The 25,226-nt window shown below is 47.0% G+C and overlaps 1 protein-coding gene and 1 long non-coding RNA gene across 2 annotated transcripts in view; one reads left to right on the top strand and one right to left on the bottom strand.

The window, feature by feature from the left end:
* The window catches only part of LOC135901072 (UPAR/Ly6 domain-containing protein crok-like), a 65,396-nt gene extending 49,083 nt beyond the window's left edge, over window positions 1–16,313 (bottom strand). Inside the window, exon 1 of the mRNA XM_065430747.1 lies at window positions 15,598–16,313. Within this exon, the coding sequence (XP_065286819.1) occupies window positions 15,598–15,670 (73 nt within the window). The 5' untranslated portion in view covers window positions 15,671–16,313. The remainder of the gene's footprint in view (window positions 1–15,597) is intronic.
* LOC135901074 (uncharacterized) overlaps window positions 1–25,226 on the top strand; it is a 264,555-nt gene that overhangs the window by 135,646 nt on the left and 103,683 nt on the right. The window lies entirely within an intron of this gene.

Genomic DNA, 25,226 nt, shown 5'->3' with positions numbered 1-25,226 from the left:
ATAATTAGGACAGCACCTGTCTACTTAGCTAATTCATTGAAATTGTTGAATTAAACTTCAGGTACGAAATAATTAATGGCGGCTACTCCACTGTATTAGAAAAAATATGCACTAGGTTTTATTCGAGTGGCGCAATTGCTCTTTTTTTAAGCCTTGGTGCATGATAGTTGGGGCACCCTGTATAATTTACTCAGTAACAGAAATGAGGACAAGCCGGATTCACTCAAAATCAGAATCAACAGCAGTCATGCGGAGGAGCGCTTATACTCGGACTAGCAGAAAAATAATAAGATAGACAAAGAGACCCTGCAGTTTCGTCGGAAAGGCGAAGCAGTATTAGTGATAGCGAAGTATACGACCATTACACGAAGGAACATTACACCACCGAGACATGCCAGATTTTTGGTGGTACGAGGGAACTCGGCCTGGGAAATGGAACTGTCTCCTAGCATGGGGTCTTGTAAATTCTGATAAAAGGCCGTCACTTCAGTGAACAATTCTTCGAAGTCACACGAAGTTTTTTTTTTTTAGTCCAAGACATTATATATATATAAATGGCTGGTCGGCCACCCCTCCGCACCCCCCCCCCCCCCCCCAATAAAATGAAAACTTTCCGCCTATGTGGGAGCGCGTTTCCATCGGTTTCATATGGAGCTTCAATGGCTAACTGATATGACTCCGAGTCCAGTTCCTTCGAGACGGAGAAACACGGCGGTGGCTTCTCGCTACGTAGGCGACGCAGACGCTACCCGCGCGTGATTGGAAAAGCCTGATATCTTGTTTCGGTCACAGTTCTATTCAGGTAATAAAGATTTTTTTAAAATGTAGTGGAGCACGCCATGTAGCGCATGATTATTCCTATCGTTTTTTTTTTCTGTTTGCATTTGGTTGTCAAAACTTTGTCACTGCAAACAAGTAAAACGACTCTATCTCTCTCTCTCTCTCTCTCTCTCTCTCTCTCTCTCTCTCTTTCTCTCTCTCTCTCTCAGCTTCCGTATACGAGAACGTTTAACTAACTCACCCTACGTCAAGGTGCTCTGAAACGGATTGCTCAAGATTGTTGAGAGCAAATAACTGAAGGACCGTGCCACGGTTGCGACGTCGTGCAAGCAGTTCAAGCTTCACTGGCTGCAGAACCCATCAATACAGAACTCAAAGCCTGTTATATACGATCTGATCACCCCGATTGAAAACTCCAATAGCTACCGTGACTCGCCACGGTAGTTCAATGGCTATGGTGCTGTGTTGCTGCGCACCAGGCCGCGGGTTCGGCTGCCTGCCGTGGTGGATGCACTCCGATCGGGGCAGAATACAAACTACACCCGCCTCTCTCTCTCTCTTTCCTTCTTTCTTTCTTTCTTTCTTTCTTTCTTTCTTTCTTTGTGTTCGACAAAAGCACGAAGCTTTGGCTGTACTTTGAAGTACCCGCTGTCGCCAAATTTAATCATGAGCCCCCCACTATACGGTGATTTCATAACACGTACGTTGTTTTCGCACGTCAAAGCACATCAGTCAACAAGTGCTCTGCGCTCGTTATCTACTGACGGTGTAATACTGTATCCGCACAAACACAAAGAGATCGCGGGCATGCAGGAATACGCTTCTTAGGACTGAGACGCAAAAGAGCAGCGTACCGTTATAACTAGAAATGGCGTTGAGAGAAGCAACAGCCAGGCTTATAGAAGCGGAAGTATCACGCACTATTGTGAAAAAAAATACTTGGGCTCTGACTTTCCCGTCAGTTAGCCATTCTCTGCGTCAACGTTGCTCACTTAACATCGTGCACAGGCAATCTGGCTCTCCGAAACAAACACCCTGGCGCTCGCCGACCTCCCTTTGTTGTCGCTGCTGGATCACGTTTCGCTCGCTTTGCCTCACGATGACTCGGACACAGCCTGTGTCTGGTCCTTTGTCCTTTTTTTATCTATTATAGCGTTTTTATCTTTAACTGGTCATCTCTACGTTTCCGCAGTGGCAGTCAGTACTACTGGCAGTCGAGGACCCTCTCAGCTTTTTTTTTTTCCTTTAGATCGAAAAAACAGCAAGAGGGCAAACGAAAAAGCACATGACGTGACTATTTATGGACAGCCCTTGACTTCCGCCGAAGGCAGGTGGACCTGTAAATCAGTAACAAGCTTCAGTTGTCTGTCTCACCGAAGCGTCCGCTAATACGCTGGGATGCAGATCGTATTCAGTGCCAGGGAAATTGGTGCACGTCCTCGCACGATCTGCTTACTGTCTCTCTCGCTCTCGTAAAACAGGAGCGTGAACGTACCGTCTTTTTTTTATTTACCCTCACAAACGTTTAGCAAAACGTAAAAGAAAAAAATAATATAAGGACACGCCTTGTTTTGTCAGAGCGGCGTTACCTCGAAGTGGACATGTTACTCTCCCCGCTGCCTTTGTCGGCACTTGACGCCACTTTTAGATATCGTATCTGGCCGACTCCACTCAGTATGTTCGTGGCGTATTTCCTGTCCTCACCTTTGTCGCGCATCGTGTGCCAGCCTCACCAAGCCACTGTCTGGTTCGTCTTCATTACAGTAGAAGTGCACACGTGTGAGCGTTGCTTTTATACTAGTGGTTCCTTGAGAGAGCATTCAACGCAGCGCTAAATCAAAACGCATAATAATCCCCCTACCCTCTCCCTCCTTTCTCTCTTTTTGTTTGTTTGTTTGTTTGTATGTGCGCTCTATATGTACTGTCGAGCTCAATACGAGTTGCAGCACAGGCATAGACCCGCAAGTTATTACAGTAACAAAATTACAAGTGACAATTTACTTGTAAATAGTGCGCTACCAGTAATCGTAACAGTGCTCAGCATTTCTTTCTCTACGTGTGCAGGTGCTGTCGTGCTGCCATACGGACACTGTATGGCAGTTATTGCAGCGCCTCCACACACAAAAAAAGGAGAGAGAGAGAGAAAAGAAAAAGAAAGAAAAAAATGAGAGATCTGATTCCACATTCCGGTATAGTCCACGTTCCTGTATGTAAATATCCTATAACTATGGTTCTTCTGCCTTTTCGGATACATCAAAAGAACTCAGAAGGACACTCACCGGTAAAATCCTTTCCGAATTCAAATTTAACCGGAAAACTGCGACTTTGAGGGCAGGTAGCCTTAGAATACTCGAGGATGGCTTTTGTTTCTCGGGCTTGCCAATGCATTCCGCCGTGAACACCGCAATGCATAAAATGTGAAATGCACATATTGTGAAAAGTTGAAAATCGCCGTACAAACAACCGTGCACGCGACCTGCTCATGAAACTAAGATTCCTTAAGGAAAACGCCTCACGAAATCTTGCCCATTATCACGCACTTGGAGGCTGAGGCGAATTCAGCCCTGTGCTTGCTGTGCGCCTGAATGATATTTTTTTTTTTCAATGGAGCGATGAGACGCTACATAATTGGTTTAGATAAAGAAGCTGATTACGTGCTTGGCTTTGTTGGCGGAGGAAAAACGATCCGACGTAGTTGGTTCCCTTAGGAAGTATACTACAACACAGTGTTCGAGAATTGCAACCGTACTGTCTAAAAGAAAATTGCCAGAGAACTGTGGTATAACAGCGATTTATTCTGGTACCGGGTGAAAATTGTAAACTCCAACGCAAAGACAGATTTGCCCCGGACATTCGAAACTTACTTGCCGCTGTTTCTCCTGGTTGTGCCAGATAACAACGATAGCCCATAGAAAGGACAACAAAGTCGATAACAACGTCGATAACAACGTCGAAAAGACGTTCTTTATGTTCCGCACCGTGGACAAGAAGGAGCGTGCCACAGTTGCGGATGCAAACATATGAAATTATGTTTGTACATATTACAACATATTCTAACCAGCGACAATAATTCTGCTACCAGTTGCTCAATAAATCGATTTTAGTACTGACAGTGTTTTCTTGTACTATAGAAAACAGTTGCCTAAATTTGGAAGAAACAAATAAAACCCGATGAATTCCGACGAAATAAGCTCTTTGAAAAAAGAATCCAAATTTGCCCAGAGACAAACTCGTAAAACGCAGAACCCTACCTATAACGTAGCAGTTTGTTCGCTGGTGTGCAGAATGTTTCAGGGCGCCAGATCTTCTGTAGCCTCACTCATGCATTAAAGAATAGAAACCGATACAGAGCAACATTCAGCCTTCTCGGGCGTTCATGTCACGAGCGAGAAAAATTTATATTTATTATATCCGGAGTCAATGAATATGCAGTACTGTTCGCCGAATATGAATGCGCCCGCATAGTAGCTCACCGCGGAGGAAAATTGCAGAACGATGCCAGGCAAGCTACCAACGTTCATTCATCGAATACCTTCGCCGCTCTATACAGGGCGTCCCAGTTAACTTTAGCTAGAGTTTTAAAATGCGCGAATGCCACGTAGATGGACAAAACCAATTTAGTGTTGTTCGCCGTCGCTTGTAGATGCTCAAATTATTTTTTTTCATTCCGCCTAATTAGATAATTAGCCTTAATTAATAAACTTCTCAAATATTATATTTAGATGAAAAATCTCAATGAGAAAATTGTACAGCGACATGAGAAACTCCCGGTACAGCTTTCTGTTTATCAGTACCTGCTACATAAGTGTTTTTCGGAGCGTGAAAGAAGCCCGCGAATACACGCAAAGTGCCTCGAACGGCCATGCGCGCGAAAGCTTGATACGAGGAAACCTACAAAAGCAACACTGACAGTTTGGTTAACGAAACAAAAAAGGGGGTACGTATTTTGACTCAGTAGTATGTTCATTCTAAAATATTGAATGGAAAATTATTACTTTCTCTTTTTATTTTTTTTTGGGGGGGGGGGCGGTTACAGCTCTTGTGAACATCAGAATCTACGGCTTCAGCGAGCTGTTCCGAATATGTATCACTCTTCTAAGTTGTGCTCTTCCCTTCCCTTTAGAATGGGCTATGAAATGCAGTGAAATTCACTTGACAGCTTCTCAAAAGTCCTTCCTCTATGAGTACGGGACGATTTTAACTCGAACGTCGATGCATCCCTTAGCAGTCTTTGGGGACGGGTATCTGGAAAGTCGTGTTAGTGTTTGGGTCTCTGCTGGGCAGACATGACTTTATTACTGCACGGCTTCAATTTCGCAATTGCAACATACGTGCGGCCTAAAGAGAATATTAAAATTTTAATTAGGCAGTCTTTTAATTAGCCATCTGGAGATTGCGATTTCTCATGCAAATGATCCCCGCGTGTTCTATAAGTCCACCTGAATAGGCGGAACAGTGCAGTTGCAGTCGATTTTTTTTTGTAACCATTTAAAATAAAGAACAAAAGATAAGCAGGCGGTATACATATAGCAGCAGTGAAACGTTTTCGCCAAATTTTCACTTTTCCCTCTAGACAGCGGAGAAGAATGTCGCAACCGCACTATAAACTGGACGAGCTGGACGGATTTTTTCTGTTCCCAAAAAATAACGCTCAGCGCAAAGGAACTCGCCGACCCCAAACTGCCCTTGGAGCGAGACGATGCGCCGCTGCGGTTTTGAAACTCTCGACGGCGTCATCGATCACGGTCTCTACTCCTGCGTACTATTTGTGCCTTTCCCGAGATAAAGATCCCAGCTTAGAACGCTTGAAATACGGTTACAAGAAAGGAAGAGTATCGAGGCCAGATAAGCGCCATATGTGTTTCTGTCAGGCAACGTAGGAATTGACGTTGTTCGCCCTTCGCCCAACTCTTTCTCCCTCATTCTTTCTCTTTATTACCGCCAGCATTGCGGTCGCATTCTGCGACATTTAAAGAGCACGGCCAGTTCTGCGCTTCGCTTTTCTCTGTGTACGTCCGGAGCTCTGCGAATCTCCGACTCGGTGGCCCAGCGCAGGCGTCAATTGGCGCGAAAGCTTGGTGCTCTGGGAGCGCAGTTTCGTATGTTTTCCTATGGTGTTGTGTAGCATTTAGCGTTCTTTTAACAGTCTGTGAGGTAAAGCCGAGCCTCTTTATTTCTTGTCATATCTGGTCTATGGAAACGTATACAGGTTGCACATATACGTATACGCATATTGCAGTGTTTCAGCATCGAGTATTTCGCGGCCTCTTTTTTCCTCAAATGTGATGCGCTTAGACTTTACAAAAGAAAACTGCTGAACCTTGGTCATTCTTGTTCAACAGTCACCGCGCAGGTATGAGTGGCTGTGTGGCTGAACTGGCTGGCAAACTAAAGGAGAATGCAAAAGGGCACCGCTTCGCGTTTCGCGTATTCAACAGAGTCAGCGGGCCTCTTTTGTCTCTGCGGCACTGAGCTGTACTTATAATCAGCAGCGTCTCATTTTTTTCTTTCTTTTTTTCCTTTTTGCGACTGGGAAGAACCGTGGAAGATACACGAGCCGGCCCCACTTAAAAGCATTGTGGAAATAAAAGCTCAGAAACAATGCAAACAGAGCGTAATCGCCAGCGATATGCCGATGCACAGCAATAGTCAACCCATAACAAATACGCCTAATTCAGTTTTCTTCTTCTTTCTTTTTGCTCGCACGTTCACAAAGCTTCTGTAGACAAATGTACGTACAGTTACCGTCACACTTAACCTCATGGTCACCGTCATCACCGTCATACGTTGTTTTTAAGGTTATGCTACTATAGATGTGTTCTCGTTGTGCTAGTAAAGTTTGACGGTGGTTTCACGTGATCGAAGCGAGCCGCAAACAGTCGGCCAGCAAAAAAAAAGAAAAGAAAGAGTCTATAGTGTCTCACTTGCCGCCTCGCCCCCGTTTCATCAAAAAACGAGACCGATTTCTTGTTAACCGTGCACGCCAATGTGAATCACGGGCGAAGTGGATCAGAAATCCCGGGCAGCAAGCGTCATTCGTTAGCTCGCCTCAAATTGACCTCTGCGCGAGGCAGCGCCACTCTAGCGCGTCGAGCCTTTCACGGCCGCGTATAGCGTCGCTTGCGCACAGAAGCCGGTGCGTGTCCCAGAATCGCGCCCACAGAAGCGCGATCTGCATGCAGCAGGCACGGTCGTAATCGAGGGTTTCCAGGCAGCGCGTACACGCCGAGTGCGCACATGCAACGGCCACGCTATGCATAAACGCGCAGCACAGCCGCGGCCGAGCAAATGCGGTGCATTGCGCGGACATAGCGTATGCACAAGGTCTCGCTCCAAAGCTGTGTAGCATTGTAAGGAGCCACAGAAGTGGAGCAACAGTTGATCAGAGCGCCGAATCAACGAAGCTCTTCGCAAACAGCTCACGGGTGGCTGAGCCCTTGCACTGCGCCATCACGATTGACAGCGACACACTGTGTAGCAATACGATTCGTGTACTCTTGGGATATTTCAGAAGGCCGGCTCGCTCTGAGTCTTTACGTCACGCGCGGTGGAGGACAGCGGCGTCTATCATTGATACGTGTGACTTCTCTGGCTTTGCGAGTGACGTCACGGCCGAAAGCACGCAGGCCTTCTGTCATTCATGGAGTGCTGGTTTGGAGGCGCAACGTCGCACAAGTTACACTGATGTTGTCTTTTCTGAGCATGGCGCGACGAAAGCATGAACGCGATTAGCAGCACTGCTCGCTCGTTGCTGTTCCGCTTTGACCGCTTTTGCGTTCTGAGTTTACTTGCGTGACGTCACTGCTCAGAGGACAAAGGCTTCGTATTTAAGCGCGGCCAGGACTGCATTTTCGAGGCACCTTCAACGTGCTCATGACCTGTTATTTCTTTGTGTGGATTATTAAAATTTCAGTGAGTGCTGTGACCAGCTGCGATAATAAAATACCAAACAAGTATTCCGAAGCTAATTCCCTCCCCCCCCCCCCCCGCTACCTACAACCCCATTTCCTCCCGCTGCGGTAGGGATACAAACAAGCCACTGAGCAATCACGAATATTATTTACGGGCAAACAAGCTTTGTGAATTCAGCTCCTCATTCGTTGGCGCCAGCTCTACGCAGCTCCCATAACACTGCGCGGTATTGCTTAAACGCGGCATAAGTCATGTCGGCAACACGCGATGTTTCCGTTGGGGGGGGGGGGGGGGGAGGGTGCAAAGAACGCTCGAAAGAAATAGGTAGAGTACTTGCGTACGCGAGAACATGAACGAAGCTGCGTTTACGGCGATGCAGCGCGCGCCCGATCGCTATATCTTAAAGCCTGCAGTTGACGGCACCCACGAGTTCGAAACGCTGGTAACGCCGAGGTGACGAAGGCGTTCGCGTGGAAAAGGGCCCTGTATGTCTTGTGTGTTTCCCTGTAGCTTCAACGCCTTCACTTATAAGAGTGGCTGCCAACGAACCAGAACCGAGCGTCATTCGTAAATTTTCCTCATTGTTTCCATTTTCCTCATTACTCGACACAGGTTGCTTTGGCACCCAATGTAAAGCGCCGGATTAGAGACATCAGCATGGAAGCCTTGATTGTAACAGCGAGCGGGAATCTGATGTTACGGACCATTTTGAAAAGTTTATGGTGGCGGCCTGTAGGCTACGATCGCCGTGTAGAGCTCCTCAGCCCTGCATTGAGTCCAAACCCGCTGACAAAAAAACGCAAGAAATACAAGCGGAGATTATCGTGGCATCCGTCATTCTTGCATAGCGAAAAAGTTGGAAAGCTAAATGTACATAATAAACCGAATGAGTAATCTACCATCCCTTCCTTCCTCTTCTCTCTCTCTAGGAGATCAGACTATTCGCATCTCTCTAACGTCCGCCTCTCGTTCGGCAGAGGTACCAAATTGAGTTCGAGCAAGACAAAATAAACGACACAGTTTCCCAAACGCACATATGGCTTATCGTTACTTGAATGCATACTCTGTACCTCGAAAGCGCCGAAGGCAAGCTAAGGATGCCGCGTCAAAGCAGCATCAGTTCAAGTTGTGATTGCTTAGTGCGTTTGTTTGTTTGTTTGTTTGTTTGTTTGTTTGTTTGTTTGTTTGTTTGTTTGTTTGTTTGTTTGTTTGTTTCACTGCTCAATGACAGCTTTCGCACTAGTTGCAACCAGCGGTTTCTTGCAGCGAACGAAAAGGTTCAACACGCACCCATCATCCGCGGTCGCCAAAGTCTATCCAGTCACGTCTAGTTAAGGAACGAAATGAGAGAGAAAGAAATAACACCAGAACTGCTTGTTAGCCTAGTTGGTGCTTACTGAAAGACATGTTTTTTGTTTTTTTTTTTCCTCAAGTTAAAACACACACAAAAGGAAGACACATAAAGGCAACACGGGCGGCCTGTGTTGTCTTACAGGGCCCGTGTTGTCTTTATGTGTCTTCCTTTTGTCTTCTAGAAACATGTCTTTTTAGAAATAACACCGTTTTTTTCGCCTTACTGCCGATTCTCAAAAGCCACGCCAGCCGCATGCTAGAATATTCTACAAGTCGCTCCAATAGCGAGAGTGCAAGAACGAGTAAATTGTGGCAGGACAAGATGCTGTGCACCGCAGCGGGATATATATATATATATATATATATAGACACGCACACCATCGTGTCGGGTCCGGGGTGGTCTCACGATGGCCTAATGGACCGCGGGGCGGACGTGTAGGGAGCGGCTGCGATACGTCCCTTCGCGTCGCCGAATGGGGCGTGGCTGCTGACCCACCCCTTCGCCACGAGCGCGGTGTCAGCTCACGACGAAGGCAGGCCATGCAACACCACCACCGATGTCAACCACCTACGTGAAGCTGCTTAATGGCTGCAAGTGCTTTCTTCTTCGCAGCTGTCTCTTTCCCCAACTAACTTTTCATGGCGGCGGCAAGCACTGCAGACAGACAGACGGCACAGAAAGGACGCAAAAAGGCGGAAGGAGCGCTGCGGGGGTACTCTGTAAGTCTCCACCTAATGGACGTGTCCAGTATGTCTGCTGCTGAAGTTCTGATTGGCTGGGCTGGGGTACGCGTGAGAAGGAGACAGGCGTCCCAAGCCAATCAGCCCTTCAGCAGCAGACGAAATGGACATGTCCACTAGGTACCCACTTACAGAATACGCCCCCCCCCCCCGCCCCCAACTCTTTCCCGTATCCTTGTTTCAAAGCACATCACAAAACCACGCAACGGACGGAGTGGGAAGACACGCTGACGCTGAGCGCGCCACTGCGAATCAACGTCACGCCAAACATACGTCAGAAATACGTGTGTGCTTGCGGCTGCGGATTCACATATATCTACGGAAGAAAAAAAATAAAGAGAAAGGTGTACTAAAGAAAAAGCCGCTGCAGTTGCAGCATTCCTAACTGTGCTTCTCGAGAAATTAGCGCTGCCTCTCATGGAAGTGTGTCTGCTGCGTTGGGAGTCCTCTCCTGAAGTCGCAAGATCGATGCTCAAACTTCAAATTGTGAGAGCTGCCTGCACGTCCATCTATCGCAGCAACAGATACGCGAAGCGCAGCAGGTTACGGAAAGAGTGTTCCTTAGACGCAGGATCTACAGCGACACGTCTTCCAGTGAGAATCGCTCGGGCGAGGAGACAGTGGCAGTCTTCGAAAGGTCACCTTGCGAGGGCGCGTGATCAGTATGCTGCTTGAAAGAATGCAGTAATTCGTGTTTTTACGTCGAGCTGTGCATTCGACCTTTATTTTCTCCATTTTTTTTCTAGATCCTCATAATTCCTGAGTTACTTTTACTCCGTTAGTTACATAATTCCATGTTACTTTTACTGGACTACTAGCAACACTATCAACCACTGAAGCTTAGGCGAAGTTCTTCGAGAACAAATGCGCCAAGGCGTACGCTCTATGTCGCCATAGAATAGCCTTTGTATTTTACAGCGGGAAGCAATTGTCGATAGCTTCCACGTCTGCTTCCACGTGCATGAGGCGACCTGAAGCGCTCAACTTCGGCCTGAGACCCGCGCCAGCCATCTGAACCCCACCTCCGAACTTAGACCCGAAAATTCGTTCATTTCTGACGACAGAAAGTGGTTCCTAAGAGAAAGGGAGAAAGAGATAAAAACATCTTTATTGAAAAGTCCCTGCTGGGGTTGAGATGGGAATGGAGAGTCCGGGAGGCTAGTCCCGTAACGCTCCCCTTTCTGTTAGACGCAGGCCAGACCTCGAACCGTAGCGGCGTCCTCCACCAGCCGGACAGCCCAGAGCTGGTCGTCTGGGCATTCGCTCAGCAGTGTAGCCTCCCACTGCTCAGGGGCTTTTATTTTAGCATTGTGGTTTATGCTGTGCCTGATGTTGTTTGGAGCTGATGGGCATGCCTATATAACGTGATGGAGCATGGAGCACGTGGTGTAGAGGACGGCGGCCATTCATAATAACGAACGAATTGACATCAAAGGTGTCGCTTAGTGACAGACAGCTCTTACGAAACCAAAAGCTTTGTGAAGCTGATACACAGTCGCGCATTTTTCTTTTTCTCTCTCTTTCTTTTAAATTTCGTTCTGCCTGTGGGGCTATATGACCCTTCGCCCGCCACTTCACAGCATCAAGCTCGCAGAGCGGGACGTGATGTGAACATTGCGATAAGAGGTTGTAAGTGTTTCAAATGCGAAACAGTGCTGAGTTTTGAAAGAAAGAAGGCAAGAAATAACGAATGAAAGAAAGAGAGAGAGAAATAAAGGAAGAAAGATCCTTATGCACTTGCCTTGCCTCCATGCCTATACATCTGGTGAAGAGATCGCACTATGACCTTTTTTTCCATCCTAGCAGAACTTGTATAGTAAAGATCGCATGCCAACCGCCATTGCGGTTCAATGGCTATGGTGTTCTGCTGCTTAGCATGAGGACGCCGGTTCGATTTCTGGCCGCTACGGTCGCATTCTCACGGGACCGGAATGCAAAACGTTATAGCACCGTGCTTTATCGTTCATGTTATGCAGCGCTAGGTGGGTAAAACTATCAAAAAAGCCCTCCATTAGTTCGTCCCACACAGCTCTTCACTCTGCAAGGACGCTTAAATTCATATTTTTTCGCGACACCGCAACTCTAACGACATCTGCGCGAGTCAGATCGGGTCTATCCCTTTAGACTGCGCGGAAGGAAAGACTTGAAATCATGGCTGAGAATGCTGGATAGAGAACACAGGCCTGCGCCCAAGCGCGTGACCCATGCGCCTTTATAGGAAACTTGAGTGGACTACAAAGGCCAGGTAGTCGAGACGGAACAAGAAATAACACGGGCAGCTGAAATGCTTGCTAACAGACACAATGTGTACATGGTAAGATGAGTTTACAAGCAAGCAATGGTTGTTTACAAACAAGCCCTATAGGTAGTTTACAAACAAGCGCTAAATGCGGGGCGTTTCGGCGAACACTTTCAAAAATTCTTAAAGGTTGCCTGTGGCAGATAGCGCAATTCTAGTTCATTAGCTGGTCTATACTCGAAGCGACGAACACTACTTGCACAGAAAATGAAATGCATAATCCACTAATTAACCAAATTAATTAATTTTAGCTAATTGCCTTATGGCGCTTATAGCAATTCACAAATCCCTGCCATGGAGTTTGCAAGGCGTATGCAGTTGGAACGAATTCTCAGGATAACACTAGTTTCCATATATTAATTCCCGAACTTTACGGAGAAATGCATTGACGTTCCAGTTACTTTTGTGGTTGAATGCATAAATGACGTTTTGTTAACATAGTAACTGGAACGCCAATGCATTTATTTCTCCGCAAAGTTCGGTAATTCATATCTCGAAACTGGTGTCATCCTCAGAATTCGTTCCAAGTGGATCCACCTTCCGAACTCCACGACTAGAATTTGTAAATTGCAATATGAGACATAAAATAGTTAGTTTAGAACTTAATTAGTAATTTTTTGTTAATTAGTCGATTATGCATATCAATTTTTTTGTGCAGGTAGTGTCCGCCGCTTCGAGTAGACGAGCTCATGAACTATAATTGCGCTATCTGCCACAGGCAACGTTTAAAGAAATTTGAAAGTGTTCGCTGTGTGTGTGTGTGTGTGTGTGTGTGTGCGTGTGTGTGTGTGTGTGTGTGTGTGTGTGTGTGTGTGTGTGTGTGTGTGTGTGTGTGTGTGTGTGTGTGTGTGTGTGTGTGTGTGTGTGTGTGTGTGTGTGTGTGTGTGTGTGTGTGTGTGTGTGTGTGTGTGTGTGTGTGTGTGTGTGTGTGTGTGTGTGTGTGTGTGTGTGTGTGTGTGTGTGTGTGTGTGTGTGTGTGTGTGTGTGTGTGTGTGTGTACTAAGTAACATGTCTATCGATTAAAGATAACTACGCTGTATTCATTTGTGCACTCCTTACAAACGACGCAACGACTGAAACAGATATATTTTTTTTAAGTAATGAAGCATATTGTAATCGCCTTCTGCTTCGTTCTTAGCTATGTGTATCAGTGAGACTGGCAAATGTCTCCGGAGATGGCTGTTTCGTATGCACCCACAAACCCACCATCGTTCTTGACTTAGAATAGTTGGCCCTTTGCATGGACGCTAAGCCTAAGATCATCCAATATGTGGCCGCTGCCATAGCAACCGAGCTGACACAGACGCTTGCAGCGTCGTTGCCATGACAACGCCCGATGACTAATATTGTTTCTTTTTGTGTGTGTGTGTGCGTTTCTTTTTTACTGGGGGCACATTACTCAACGGAATAGCACCATTTATTAGACTCAAGGAGAGTCAGAAAATTCCCGATATGGTCCATGATACACGGAAACTTACTCAGTTCTTGGACATTTCTTTTTGTCTATCTCGCTTATACAAAATTACGGCGATCCGATGTGTTAATCGCGTCACAAAATTATTTTTAGAGCCGAGACATACCTCTGTTAATTTTCTATCATGCACCTCGCGCTAAACTCACTTTGCAGCAAACATCCTACAGACCTGCGGTGTCTTCAAGAAGAAGACCACTCGCGATGTGTTCGAAAAGTGGTGCTTTTCAAACGCGCGCAATGTACTTGCATAAGACCAACTTACCTGCTTACTGAGGTATCAATCTTAATGTTATTGTTCCAGTGGAAGTACCCTGCTTACAAGTAATCTTACCGCTGCGCGAAATACAACTCTGGGCGAGATCAATTCTTGTATAGACATACGGCTATGAACGACAGGACAATCTTTCCCACAGAAACCTATGTAACAGAGCTCCGCACCAAATCACGTACCTATATACAGACCGCTTCGCACCGACTGTATACAGACCGCTTCGCCGATTGAACGAGCTCAGAAAAAGGCCAAGACGGACAGCAATCACAAGTTTTATTTATTTCTTTTTTTTTCTTTCTTTTTACGTTTGTCTTCATCCGGGACTGTATCAAGTAAACAAAGTCAAATTTCTTTTTAGGCTGCTACACATTCCCCGTAACACAGCCGCGAGCCGGTGGCTTTTACTATTCGAAACGTTCTGCGCGTATTTTTCCAGTGAGTCCAGCTTTTAAGGCTTCCTTGGTTTTATCAACCCAAGGAAGCCTCCAAGGCTGGAAGGTTTTCTCTGAAACTGGTCCGGCACGCGTGAAGTCGTGTTCGAGAACTAAAACTATTGTACTGACGTCCCTTGGAGGCCAGCAAGTATCGAGTGGAAAGGATTATACAGAAACGAAAAATAAATGCGCACCGAACATCGAATCACTAAAATGGGGACGGGAGTTGGACGGCAAATTCTCGGGCTATGAGGATTTCCTTTTCCTGCTGATTTTGCCAGGAGTGACAGTGCCTACTTCAAGGGTCCCGTTTTCTGGCAGAGCGAGGACCCCCGCATGTATGCGCGCGACCAAACAGTTTGTCACAGCCCAAAGACAGATCGTCAGATAAGATAACAAATTGCTCCGGTGCATTTACCGCGCCGCCTGATGAGGTGGCTCTCGAGTAACCTGTCTATTTAAGACCGTAAAATGTCAGCGACTGGTCTTATCTGGACGTCGTAAACCCCTTTAGTGCCGGCCTCCGCGAACAAAAACAAAATCGATAGAGCCACTCTGTGGGAAAAAAAGAAAACAAAAATAAAGAAACCGACTTCAAAGAGTCCGGAAGGATCTTGGCACGCCGTATATAGATCGCTTTAGTGTATATGACCGCCGTATGTAGGCTGATCGAAACGGCTTATTGGGGCCAGCCTTAAAGGTCACATCTAGGCCTAACGAAGGAACCATTCCGCTTGGAATTCGTTGTGCACAATGTGTTCCTTTTTTTATTATTATTTGTTTATGTATGAAAAACAGCAAGAAACGAAACTGAACATTCAAGCGAAGAACAATGTCGTAGGGTTTATTCCCTGCGGCGCACATCCCCATCCCAAGGTCAGAGGGGAAAAAAAAGCAAGACTTTTTGGCATCGTTGTGCCTGAAAGTTGTCCTCAGTAGAAACGGGCGCGATCATTCGCAGCATTTCTCTTCTCTTTTTTTTCTCACGCAGAGTTCCCCCTCGCCGGTCCCGATAAGTTCCGCCGTCTTCCGCGAGCGGAACGCTATGCGTTTTGTTGCCTTAGCGACCGCGGACTCCACTAACTTGAATTACGCGCTCCAGCATGGCCACATACGTCCATGCCCCCCGCACAGCTTCCTCTCTTTTTTTCCTGCGCCTCGACTTTTGACCTATATCCCCGGCGACCGACATATAGGCGGTGACCTTTTCCGAAAGTTGCAACAGCGCTCCGCGCAGTGGGAGCGTCTAGCCGATCACATTCACCGCGTATAAAGAACGCACGGAAGACGGGAAAAAAGGGCTCAAATAGCGGTTCATCCAAACGTTGCTTACCTTTGTGCACAAACATCAGCGTGAAGAGAACAACTCCTACGAGGGATACTTGCGTACTGCTGGCGACGGCCATCGTTGCGGGATCACAGGTGGTAGGGAGAAAGGAAAGAAGTCTTTTTTTTTTTCGAGCAGACGACAGAGAAGTCTCTAGTGCACGGCCTTCAGCGAAGCGCGCGCGCACTCGAGGCTTGCACAGTGCGGCACGGGGTGTCTGTGCACGAGAAGATAGCCGCCTTTGCAAGCAGCCCGAAAGCCGGAGCGGTGCCGGTCTAGCGAAACCGGTGAGCGCGAGCCTTAGCGCGACTTCAGGGGTCAAAGGGGCCGAGGTGTCCCGACGATGAGTCTGTACCGCTCATGCACGCGATGCGGACGCACTTAGCTATTTGGGGCGCGCGCGTTTTAACCGGAAGAGCGCTCGGCGAGATCGGACATGGCACGGTGGCAGTGGCGGCAGCAGCGGCGTCGGCTGGCTTTCTCTGCGGGCCTGAGTAGGTGGCTGCTCGTCCTTCGTGACCGCGTAAACTAACGGGACCTGGGACGCTCGCGCTGGGGTCGATACGTGGTCCGAGCGGCGGCGGCGGCGCGTTCCTGCTGCGCACGCGCGAGCCGGGGCGGGCCTTCCCGCGCGAGCCCGGATGTTGATCGATTGATCAACCGGCAACGACGACGACACTGTGGCGGCAGCTCGAGCGCAGATAGCGTGCGCGGCCCGCAGCGGCGGCGGTGAGCGCGCGCGCGAGCGTTTACACGAAGCCTGGCAAAGGACGTGCGAGCGCTGCAGGAAAGCCCACCGCGGCGATCGATGTGCGTCGCTGTCGACGTGAGCGCTGCGCTCGCGACTGGTGATAGCGTCTGGAAGCGGGGGGGGGGGGGGGGGGGGGGGCTCTGCCGTTGCTCGTGTTCTTCAGTTGGCTGCCGCGTCTTCGTCTTGAGCAGGGTGGACGATTCAGATAGTTCTATAGGTCATCCTGTGTTCAGCACAATGTTTAACACGTCTGGCGCCGCTTCGTGGCTTTCCCACTTTGCAGGCCGTGAAGTAGCCTACGCGAAATCGATGCAGTCCAGTGTAAATTAAATAGAGCACAGTGGGGAGCATTCTGAATGCTGTCAGACCGCTACAGAATAGCTTTTCCCATACGAATCCCGTAACGACGGAAAACTGTGTTTTCTAAGTTTGAAACTTTAGGCTTTACCAAGTGCGTGAGCCCATCTCAAGACTCTATGTGGTTATATGAATGGTTGTTTCTGGAAGGACAGTATGATGATGCAGTCCCTCCAGTGATGCTGTTTTCTCACTTTTTTTTCTCATGTTTGAAATTGCATGTGTGCCATCATTCGCCCCTCCCCCCCCCCCTTCCACACACACACACTAGCATCACCACCCCTATATGATGTCCAATAGGGTCATTAAGGTATTGAAATAAATAAAAATAATGTATTATTACGATTGGACAGAAATTCTCCTACCGACCTTCGCAATCCGATATCGATAAAGTTGTTTAAGTTATGTGCTTTTCCTGACATGGAGCAATGGCGGTGCATTACGCTTGTGTGGCCCCGAACGCCTCTCGCGTAGAACGGTTTCGCAGCTTTCTCTTAACGTTTCGCATTTCCCATCGAAATAACGTAGTAAGCTCCGGATCGAAGTAGCCTGCAGCGAGTTTCTACGGATATGCTGACTAGTGTCGGAAGTTAAGCGCCCTAGTCTACGTTGAACTGCCATCGTTACTTCATGTATGTGTGCGTGCGTGCGTGCGTGCGTGCGTGCGTGCGTGCGTCCCTCCGTTTGTGTGTGTGTGTGTGCGTGCGTGCGTGCGTGCGTGCGTCCCTCCGTTTGTGTGTGTGTGTGTGTATGTGTGCGTGTGCGTGTGTGTGTGTGTGTGTGTGTGTGTGTGTGTGTGTGTGTGTGTGTGTGTGTGTGTGTGTGTTTATTGCGGAACAATTGAGGCAACGCTTGAACAATACCCTGACGACATATGCAGTATAGCGGCCTATACGTGCGGCCGCAAAGATTTGTCTCGCACTTCAGACTCGTTAAATTTGCATTTGCATTATTGCTTCATGCTTTCGTACTTTGCATCTGTTATTGCATCAGTGATGTCGATGTCGAACTGACTGCCCTCATCTCGCAAGACTGTGGGGTCCACGATGCGTAAATCACACGAACGAAACGCGCGTTATTGTCCGTAATGTGAATTTTGCTTTGCTTACATACAACCTTGTTAGAAAACCTGCAAATGAATGAATGAATGAATGAATGAATGAATGAATGAATGAATGAATGAATGAATGAATGAATGAATGAATGAATGAATGAAATGATTTTAACCACACTGATATGATGGTTCGTGTTCTCATCGGGAAGTGAGAGATGAATTATGGAATGACAGAATACCGAGGGCCATTGATCTTTAGGGGATAATGGGGCATAAAAGCGCAGCTGAATTCGTTTGCTGTCATCTCTATTCGAAAGAAAAAAAAAGGAAACGCTAGTAAAGACGTAAAGGGCAGTTTTTTTAAAGGAGAATTGTTTATTTTTGTTGTCAAGGTCTATCTGTGATATTATTGTCCTTGGCATCGTTGCTTGACAGTTTATTTCTTACTGGTGACACCGCTGTTCGCATTCTTGCTTTAAGTACATCTTTTTAATCTTGTATTGTTATATTGACTTGTATGTGACTACGCCACTTTGTTGTAACTATGTAGCATATTGTTGCAACTGTATTTTGTGTGTAACACATATTCAAACGGCAAGGAGTAACTGGCGCCGTATTTGTGCGCCAACATCTCCTTATATCACGTCGCTAAAACAATTCAAGCGAAAAAAGCGTTAAGCACCACCCAAAGCAGCGATATAGCTGTCCCGACCACTACGACGATGACGGCACCATGATGACGGCCAAGGACGCTAGGAACGATGAAGCAGAGGGGAAGATGTGCGTGCTCACCAAGGGAGACGTATTCGGGCACAGAAAGGTGCAGCCTGTGTTCGAACATAGCTTCTGTGTGCGCCTCCCTTTTTGTTTTGTCCACGTATTTCGCGCTCCTTTTTACCGTTCCTAATGTCAAGCCAACTATCTCAAGCTTCCACCATGTCCCATGATGGCACTGCGATAACGAAAATGACGCCGATGATTACATTGTAGGACTCCCTATCCGTCACGAACCCGCAATCGAATACTGGGCGGGGAACAGTGCAGTTTTATTTTCTGTGGAATTATTCCGCTAAGAAAACGTTATCACGAAAAACATGGTGATGAGCTGCAAGAGACGCCGCTAAATCCAGACGAATTACTTTAAACCAGTGTCGAGACTAAAAGCTATCGATTTTTACTGCGTTTGATTCTGAAGTATGTCGAAACGGGCATGACAATTTTGAAGTCGAGAGAGGGAGAGACAAAAGGCGATAAAAAACAGGGAGGTGAGCCAGTGTAAGTACCGGCTAGGTACCCTGTGCTGGAGAAAAGCGTAAAAGGAATAAAAGGTGTGAAAGAAGAAAACAAATTGAAAAAAATTCAAACAACAACGCGATGCTACGTCGTACAACATTAAAAGACGGTCGCACAATTCACAAGTGCTTAAAAACTTGAGCGGAGCCCTTGAGGCCTTGAGTGCCGAAATCCGTCTGGACCAGTATCCTAGAACTGCTGTCATCTGGTTGCAAGTGCTCATATATGCGTATGATACTGATCTGTTTGTCAAGTTGTCTTCCTTCAGTGTACCTTCTCTTAATCTTACTTATTTGTCGCTTTCATTTTTTTTCTGATATTTACATACGTTACATTGCTTTTGTATTTCTTTTTCATATGTGTATGCATATATTATACGTGCATATGTAAATATTTATGTATTCTGCCCCTCCTGCTTGGGCCCCATTTGGGCCTGCAGTATTGTATGAATGAATGAATGAATGAATGAATGAATGAATGAATGAATGAATGAATGAATAAATAAATAAATAAATAAATAAACTTTTTTTTGTGAAGGGGCGATTGCCCAATTTTTAGAGCACGGTCGCGAGCACTTTTCTTGACACATTGTAACGGGGACAGTCACAGAGGAGGTGCTCGATCGTCTCCTCATAACCGCAGGTGTCGCAAGTAGGGCTGCCGGCCATTCCATTCCGGAATGAATAGGCGTTCGGGAATACAACGCCGAGCCACAAGCAGCACAGAAGTGTTCCTTCCGCTCGTGTTAACCATGGTGGAAGATGGAGTTGCAGACGCGGATCCAATCTGTGGAGACGTGCGTTCGTAAATTCACTGGTGTTCCACAGAGTCTGCGTAAGCTCACGTGCGAGGGAGCGAAAACCTGTGGCTGCATCTGTTCTTGACAGCGGCATTGGTGTAATATGGGCACCATCGTTGGCCGATTGGGCAGCGTCATCCGCACTGTGATTTCTCGAAATTCCGCAGTCACATTATATCCACTGGTAGAGGATGGTGTGGCCCTTGCGGATTGCGTGATGGGGGAGTAGTGGGATGTCTGTGACTAATTGCACATTATGTACGTGGTTGAAAGGGGACAGCAGACACCGGAAAACTGCCTTCGAGTCACAAAAGATGGATCATGACTGTGATTTGTGACCAATAAACTCCAGAGCAGCACGGGTAGCTGCGAGTCCTGCAGCCGTCAATGATGTCATGTGAGACGTCTTGAATTTAATAGTGACAGCTTTTGCGGGAATTACCACTGCTCCAGCTGAACTTTTGGAGGAGACAGAACCGTCCGTATAAACGTGGATGCGTTCTCTTTGCTCCTCATGTAGGAATGAAAACTCAGTTTGTTTGAGGGCGAAGATGACATCTCCGTTTTCTTTTTGATGCCAAGAATGACAAGTAGGGCCTGGAGTAGATGCAGACACCACAGCGATATATACGGTCGTGCGGCAGCCGTGAAGCTTGGTGCTGAAGTTTCATAGTTGGCGGCAATAATCCTGCTAAACGCTGAACGACGTGGAGCGGCAGGAAGGGAGGCGAGATGATGCGATGGAAGTCGGGCGAAGTGCCTGATGTGCGTCCTTAAAGCGTCGACTTGAATGTACGCATTGATGGGGTGATCCTGCGATGGCTATTGTTGTTTCCGGGGATGCACTCCTGGGAAGGCCAAGAAATATTCGCACAGCTTGAGCATGCACAGACTGCAGGGCACGGAGGCTGGTCCTACCGGTCCCACCCGGTACAGGTAAGCTATAGCGTAGGAGACCCGCCGACCCGCGGTGTTGTCTATTCAACAATCATGCGGCGTTGATGCTCTTGGCTTTCTTCAGCTTCAGAAATTATAAACTTTGTACAAGAACAAATTACCTGCATATAGACCTGCTAACAGATGAGTGCATGATATTAAGAGGTGCAACACCTCAGATTTTGCAGTGCAATAGGTGTTGCATACGAAAGTTGATAAAATGCACTGAGGGTAGCCAATTAGTGCTCACACACTTAAATACATGGCCTTTGAGTCTGGATGACCCCTAGCTGCCACCCGGTCTCACAGGCCATGTGAAAACAAAACTGACTATTACTGCAACTGTGATTCGAACACATGGCCCTCAGGTACACCTGGAAGCTGGATGTGCTAACCACTGGGTTAGCACAAAACAACATTCCCACTTGGTAATCTGTGCAAGGTTTTAGGCATTGCACCGACCCTGAGAGTGGTGGTGTGTCTGCATGTATTTTCAAGGCTACAACATCCTATACTGTAGCAGGTGAGGATAACAGTGTGTGCATTATAAAGTTTTTCTTGCGAGCAGTATTCGGTGCGAGAGCCTGCTGCTGTTCCAGTATTGGGGGCGAGGACTTACGGAGTCGCCATCTGTCGGAAGCGCCTCCCTTGCGTAGTATGAGGGATCACGCGGCGCGCTCCTCATAAGTTTCGCTTGTGACACTCAATAAAAACACCACGCGGCAGCCCTCCTGGACATTTATGTAGGTACTCTCAAAACTATGGAAGTTTTTGACTGCCGATATAATATTCTTGGGCAAAGTGAAAGCACAGAATCGTTTACAGACGCTATCTCTCTACCGAATACATACAGTGAACGCCATTGCGCGCGCTCGCCGCGATGAAGTCTCCCGAACTGGCTTCTTGAATGAAAGGTAGGCAAACGTTGAGAGTAAACTATGTGAAATATGTTCTTATAGTGGGTTGCCTGTATAACCAAATGGAAGATAACAGAATGAAGCCTCAGTGCAGCGATTGCACGGGTTCGCAGTGATCGACTGCGCGTCTGCAGGCATGTCCGCGCACAATGATTTGCTTTCGCTGCGAGCGCGTTTTCGCACCGTGCCGTGAGCTTTATAGGCCGCAGCATATGAGCATTTGACAGTACGCTAGCAACCATTGTTGCGTGGACGCTATCAGAACTGTTCGAAATAATTTCGTTATAGAGACTTCGACGCCTACGGCGACTGTGATGTGCCGTCGCGACGATTCAACCTTTTTTTGTCTTCTAAACTCTTGGACCATTTCGATATTATTTCTCAAGTTGCGTCGCACTGTATTTTTATCGGTCTTCACAGCGCGCGATTTCCCTCTGCTTCTTTTTCTTAATGCAGTGCATTAATTCATAACAGAAACATGACCATATGTCATGCTTTTTTTTTTATGTGTGTCTCACCGCTCCCTTTCCGTTCCAGTGAACTTGCCAGTATCTAATATCAATAAGTTCATAGACCAAAACCGTCATGATATTAGCCGGGCAGCGGGCGCGGGCGAGCGTCTCAGTGCGCGTTTTCTGCTACTCACCGAACATCGCAGTCCCAGCGCCGTAGCAGAAATCTTCCTCGCGTCTGTGCTTGCTGCATACCCGAGTTGTAGCCGATGGCTGTCTGCCGGTTCTAAGATTCGTGAGCCAAGCTTCGCGCAGCGTCTTGACCTGCGGCTACGTGTTAATAAGGCTGACACCGGGCTCCGTTGCGTACGTCCGGCACTGCTGCACCGAGCAGTAGCCTACCATGCTGCACGCCTCCAAAGGCAGCCACTACATATTATAGTTCTTTCAAATGTTGTCAAGCAGACACCCAAGGCAGGAAAGCCTCGCCACCTAATCAGAACCGCAGCATAGGTGGGACTTTAAACTTTCGTTTTCAGCTCGCTTCGGCGCTTCAGAAGCAAGCGACACGGCCGCTGTGTCCACGTGAGCCCTCATTCCACGTCATGCCGACGGTGACGCCAGCTTTTCCAGTGGTGGAGCTCGCCCCCAATAGGAGTTCAGCACCAAAGGAATCGCTGAAATCTGCTGATTTTTTTAATGAAAGAACAGCCACTCTTGTTACTACACTAATTTATTTCTAGATTTCTGTTGTATTGTTTGCTAGCGCTTTAACATACTATATCCATATTTACTACCCAAATTTCTTCTACATTTGCACTTATATTCGTTTTCGCGTGTTTCCATTTGTACTCCTGTAGACGCATGAGCATGTATTCGCAATTGTGAAAGGTCGTTGGTACGCCTGTTCGGTTTGCCTAGTCGAGTTCACGGCCGTATGCGCACGTGCAATTTCGGAACTACGAGGCCAGAACCATTTAGAAATTGCTTTATATTGAGTTACCCATCGCAAAACACATCTATCGCGGATAAATCAAATAAGTTTTTAGGCACGTAGGGCCCTCTGGGCTATACTTGTCGGCGATAAGGTAGCCTCGCCACCAACGGGATTATCTGACTGAGCTATGTGGAATCCTGGGTGTCAATAGTCGGAAGTTCGAATCCTTCTATAAGGTTTGTATTTTTAATTCGACGATGGTGAGCTTCAAATTGACTTCCTCAAGTGCACTACGTCTGCAGGCTTGGAGTGACGCCTGACACCGGCAAACGATGCCGAGAGCGAGTGGGGCTATACTAATCCAGGTACAACCAAATTAGGAAAGCCCACTAAGCTTCAACAAAGACACTCCCTCACCAGAACAGGAATTGGCCCCCCTGGAGCAGTATTCGGCCACTACCTCCCAAATTATTCCTTCAATAAAGCCATGGCCCTCAGTCCCCAGCAGCAGCGGAGCACCTGACCAAGGCGGCGGTCACACCTGTAACGCAGCAGAGGGTGCTAAGAATCTCTAGGTCCGGACAGGCCACCAATGGAAACTGGCCCTGTCAACCTTAAATTGCCGAACTCTGTCGAGTGAGGCTAGCTTAGCAGGACTCTTTGAGGAACTATCAGACATTGTTTGGGATATCATCGGCCTTAGTGAGATTAGAACTGGTGAGGCATATACATTGCTGAATAACGGCCATGTCCTCTGCTATAGAGATCTTCCATAAAAGAAGCAATACGGGGTAGGATTCCTAATCCATAAGGATATAGCGGGCAACATTTACGAATTCTACAGCATTATTGAGAGGGTAGCAGTAGTCGTAATCAAACTTAATAAGCGGTATAGATTAAAGGTACGTAGTACAAACCTACGCTCCAGCATCCAGTAACGATGATGAGGAAGTAGATCAGTTTTACGATGATGTTGAATTAGCAATGAGAAAAATGCAAACTCGGTATAACGTAGTAATTGACGACTTCAATGCAAAAGTGCAGGAAAAGCAGGCTGATGAACAAGCAATTGGCCACTACGGCGTCAATTCTAGGAACGCTAGAGGAAAGATGCTGGTAGAATTTGCAGACAGGAATAAGCTTCGAATAACGAACACCTTTTTAAGGACGCGTAGCCACAGGAAGAGGACGTGGAAAAGCACTAATGGTGAAACAAGAAATGAAATTGACTTCATAATTTCTGCTGATCCCAGCATAGTGCAGGATGTAGAAGTGGTAGGCAAGGTAAAGTGCAGTGAGCATAGGTTAGTGAGGGCTAGAATTCACTTAAATTTGAAGAGAGAAGGAGTAAAATTGGTCAAGAAGAAACAGGTCAACCTAGAGGCAGGAAGGGTAAAAGCAGACAAATTCAGGCTGGTACTTGCAAACAAATATGCAGCCTTAGAACAGAGTGATGAAGATGACGACATAGAGGTAATGAATGAAATCCTAACTAGGCTGGTTTCAAAGGCAGCAGTTGAAGTGGGAGGTAAGGCACCAAGGCATCCAGTATGCAAGCGCTCCCAAGTAACAAAGGACCGAATAAAAAAACAATAAAGAATGAAAGTGTGCAACTCAAGAGATAAGATAGAATTCGTGGAACTGTCAAAACTGATCAAGAAGGCGAAAATAAGTGTCATTCGAAACTATAACGTGAGAAAGACTGAAGAAGCCGTAAAAAGTGGACGCAGCCTGAAATCAGTGAGAAAGAAACTTGACATAGGACAAACCAAGATGTATACACTGAAAGATAAGCAGGGTAATATCATCAGCAATCTCGACGATATAGTAAAAAAAGCGGAAGAATTCTATACTGACCTGTACAGTACCCAGAGGAGTCAGGACACTTCCGTTAAAAACAATTATGAACAGGATACAGAAACTCGTCCTATACCTAGCGATGAGGTCTGAAGGTCCTTGCAAGACAGGTCCTTGCAGACGGCAGGAGAAGATGGAATAACAGTCGATTTAATCAAAGATGGAGGAGACATAATGCATGGAAAACTGGTGGCTCTTTATACGAAGTGTCTATCGACTGCAAGGATCCCGAAACACTGGAAGAATTCGCACATTATACTAATCTACAAAAAGGGAGACGTT

The sequence above is a fragment of the Dermacentor albipictus genome, chromosome 1 (assembly GCF_038994185.2).
Source record: "Dermacentor albipictus isolate Rhodes 1998 colony chromosome 1, USDA_Dalb.pri_finalv2, whole genome shotgun sequence".
NCBI lineage: Eukaryota > Metazoa > Arthropoda > Arachnida > Ixodida > Ixodidae > Dermacentor > Dermacentor albipictus.
The sequence above is the reverse complement of the archived record's forward strand: the minus strand, read 5'-3'. Positions and strand labels throughout refer to the sequence as shown.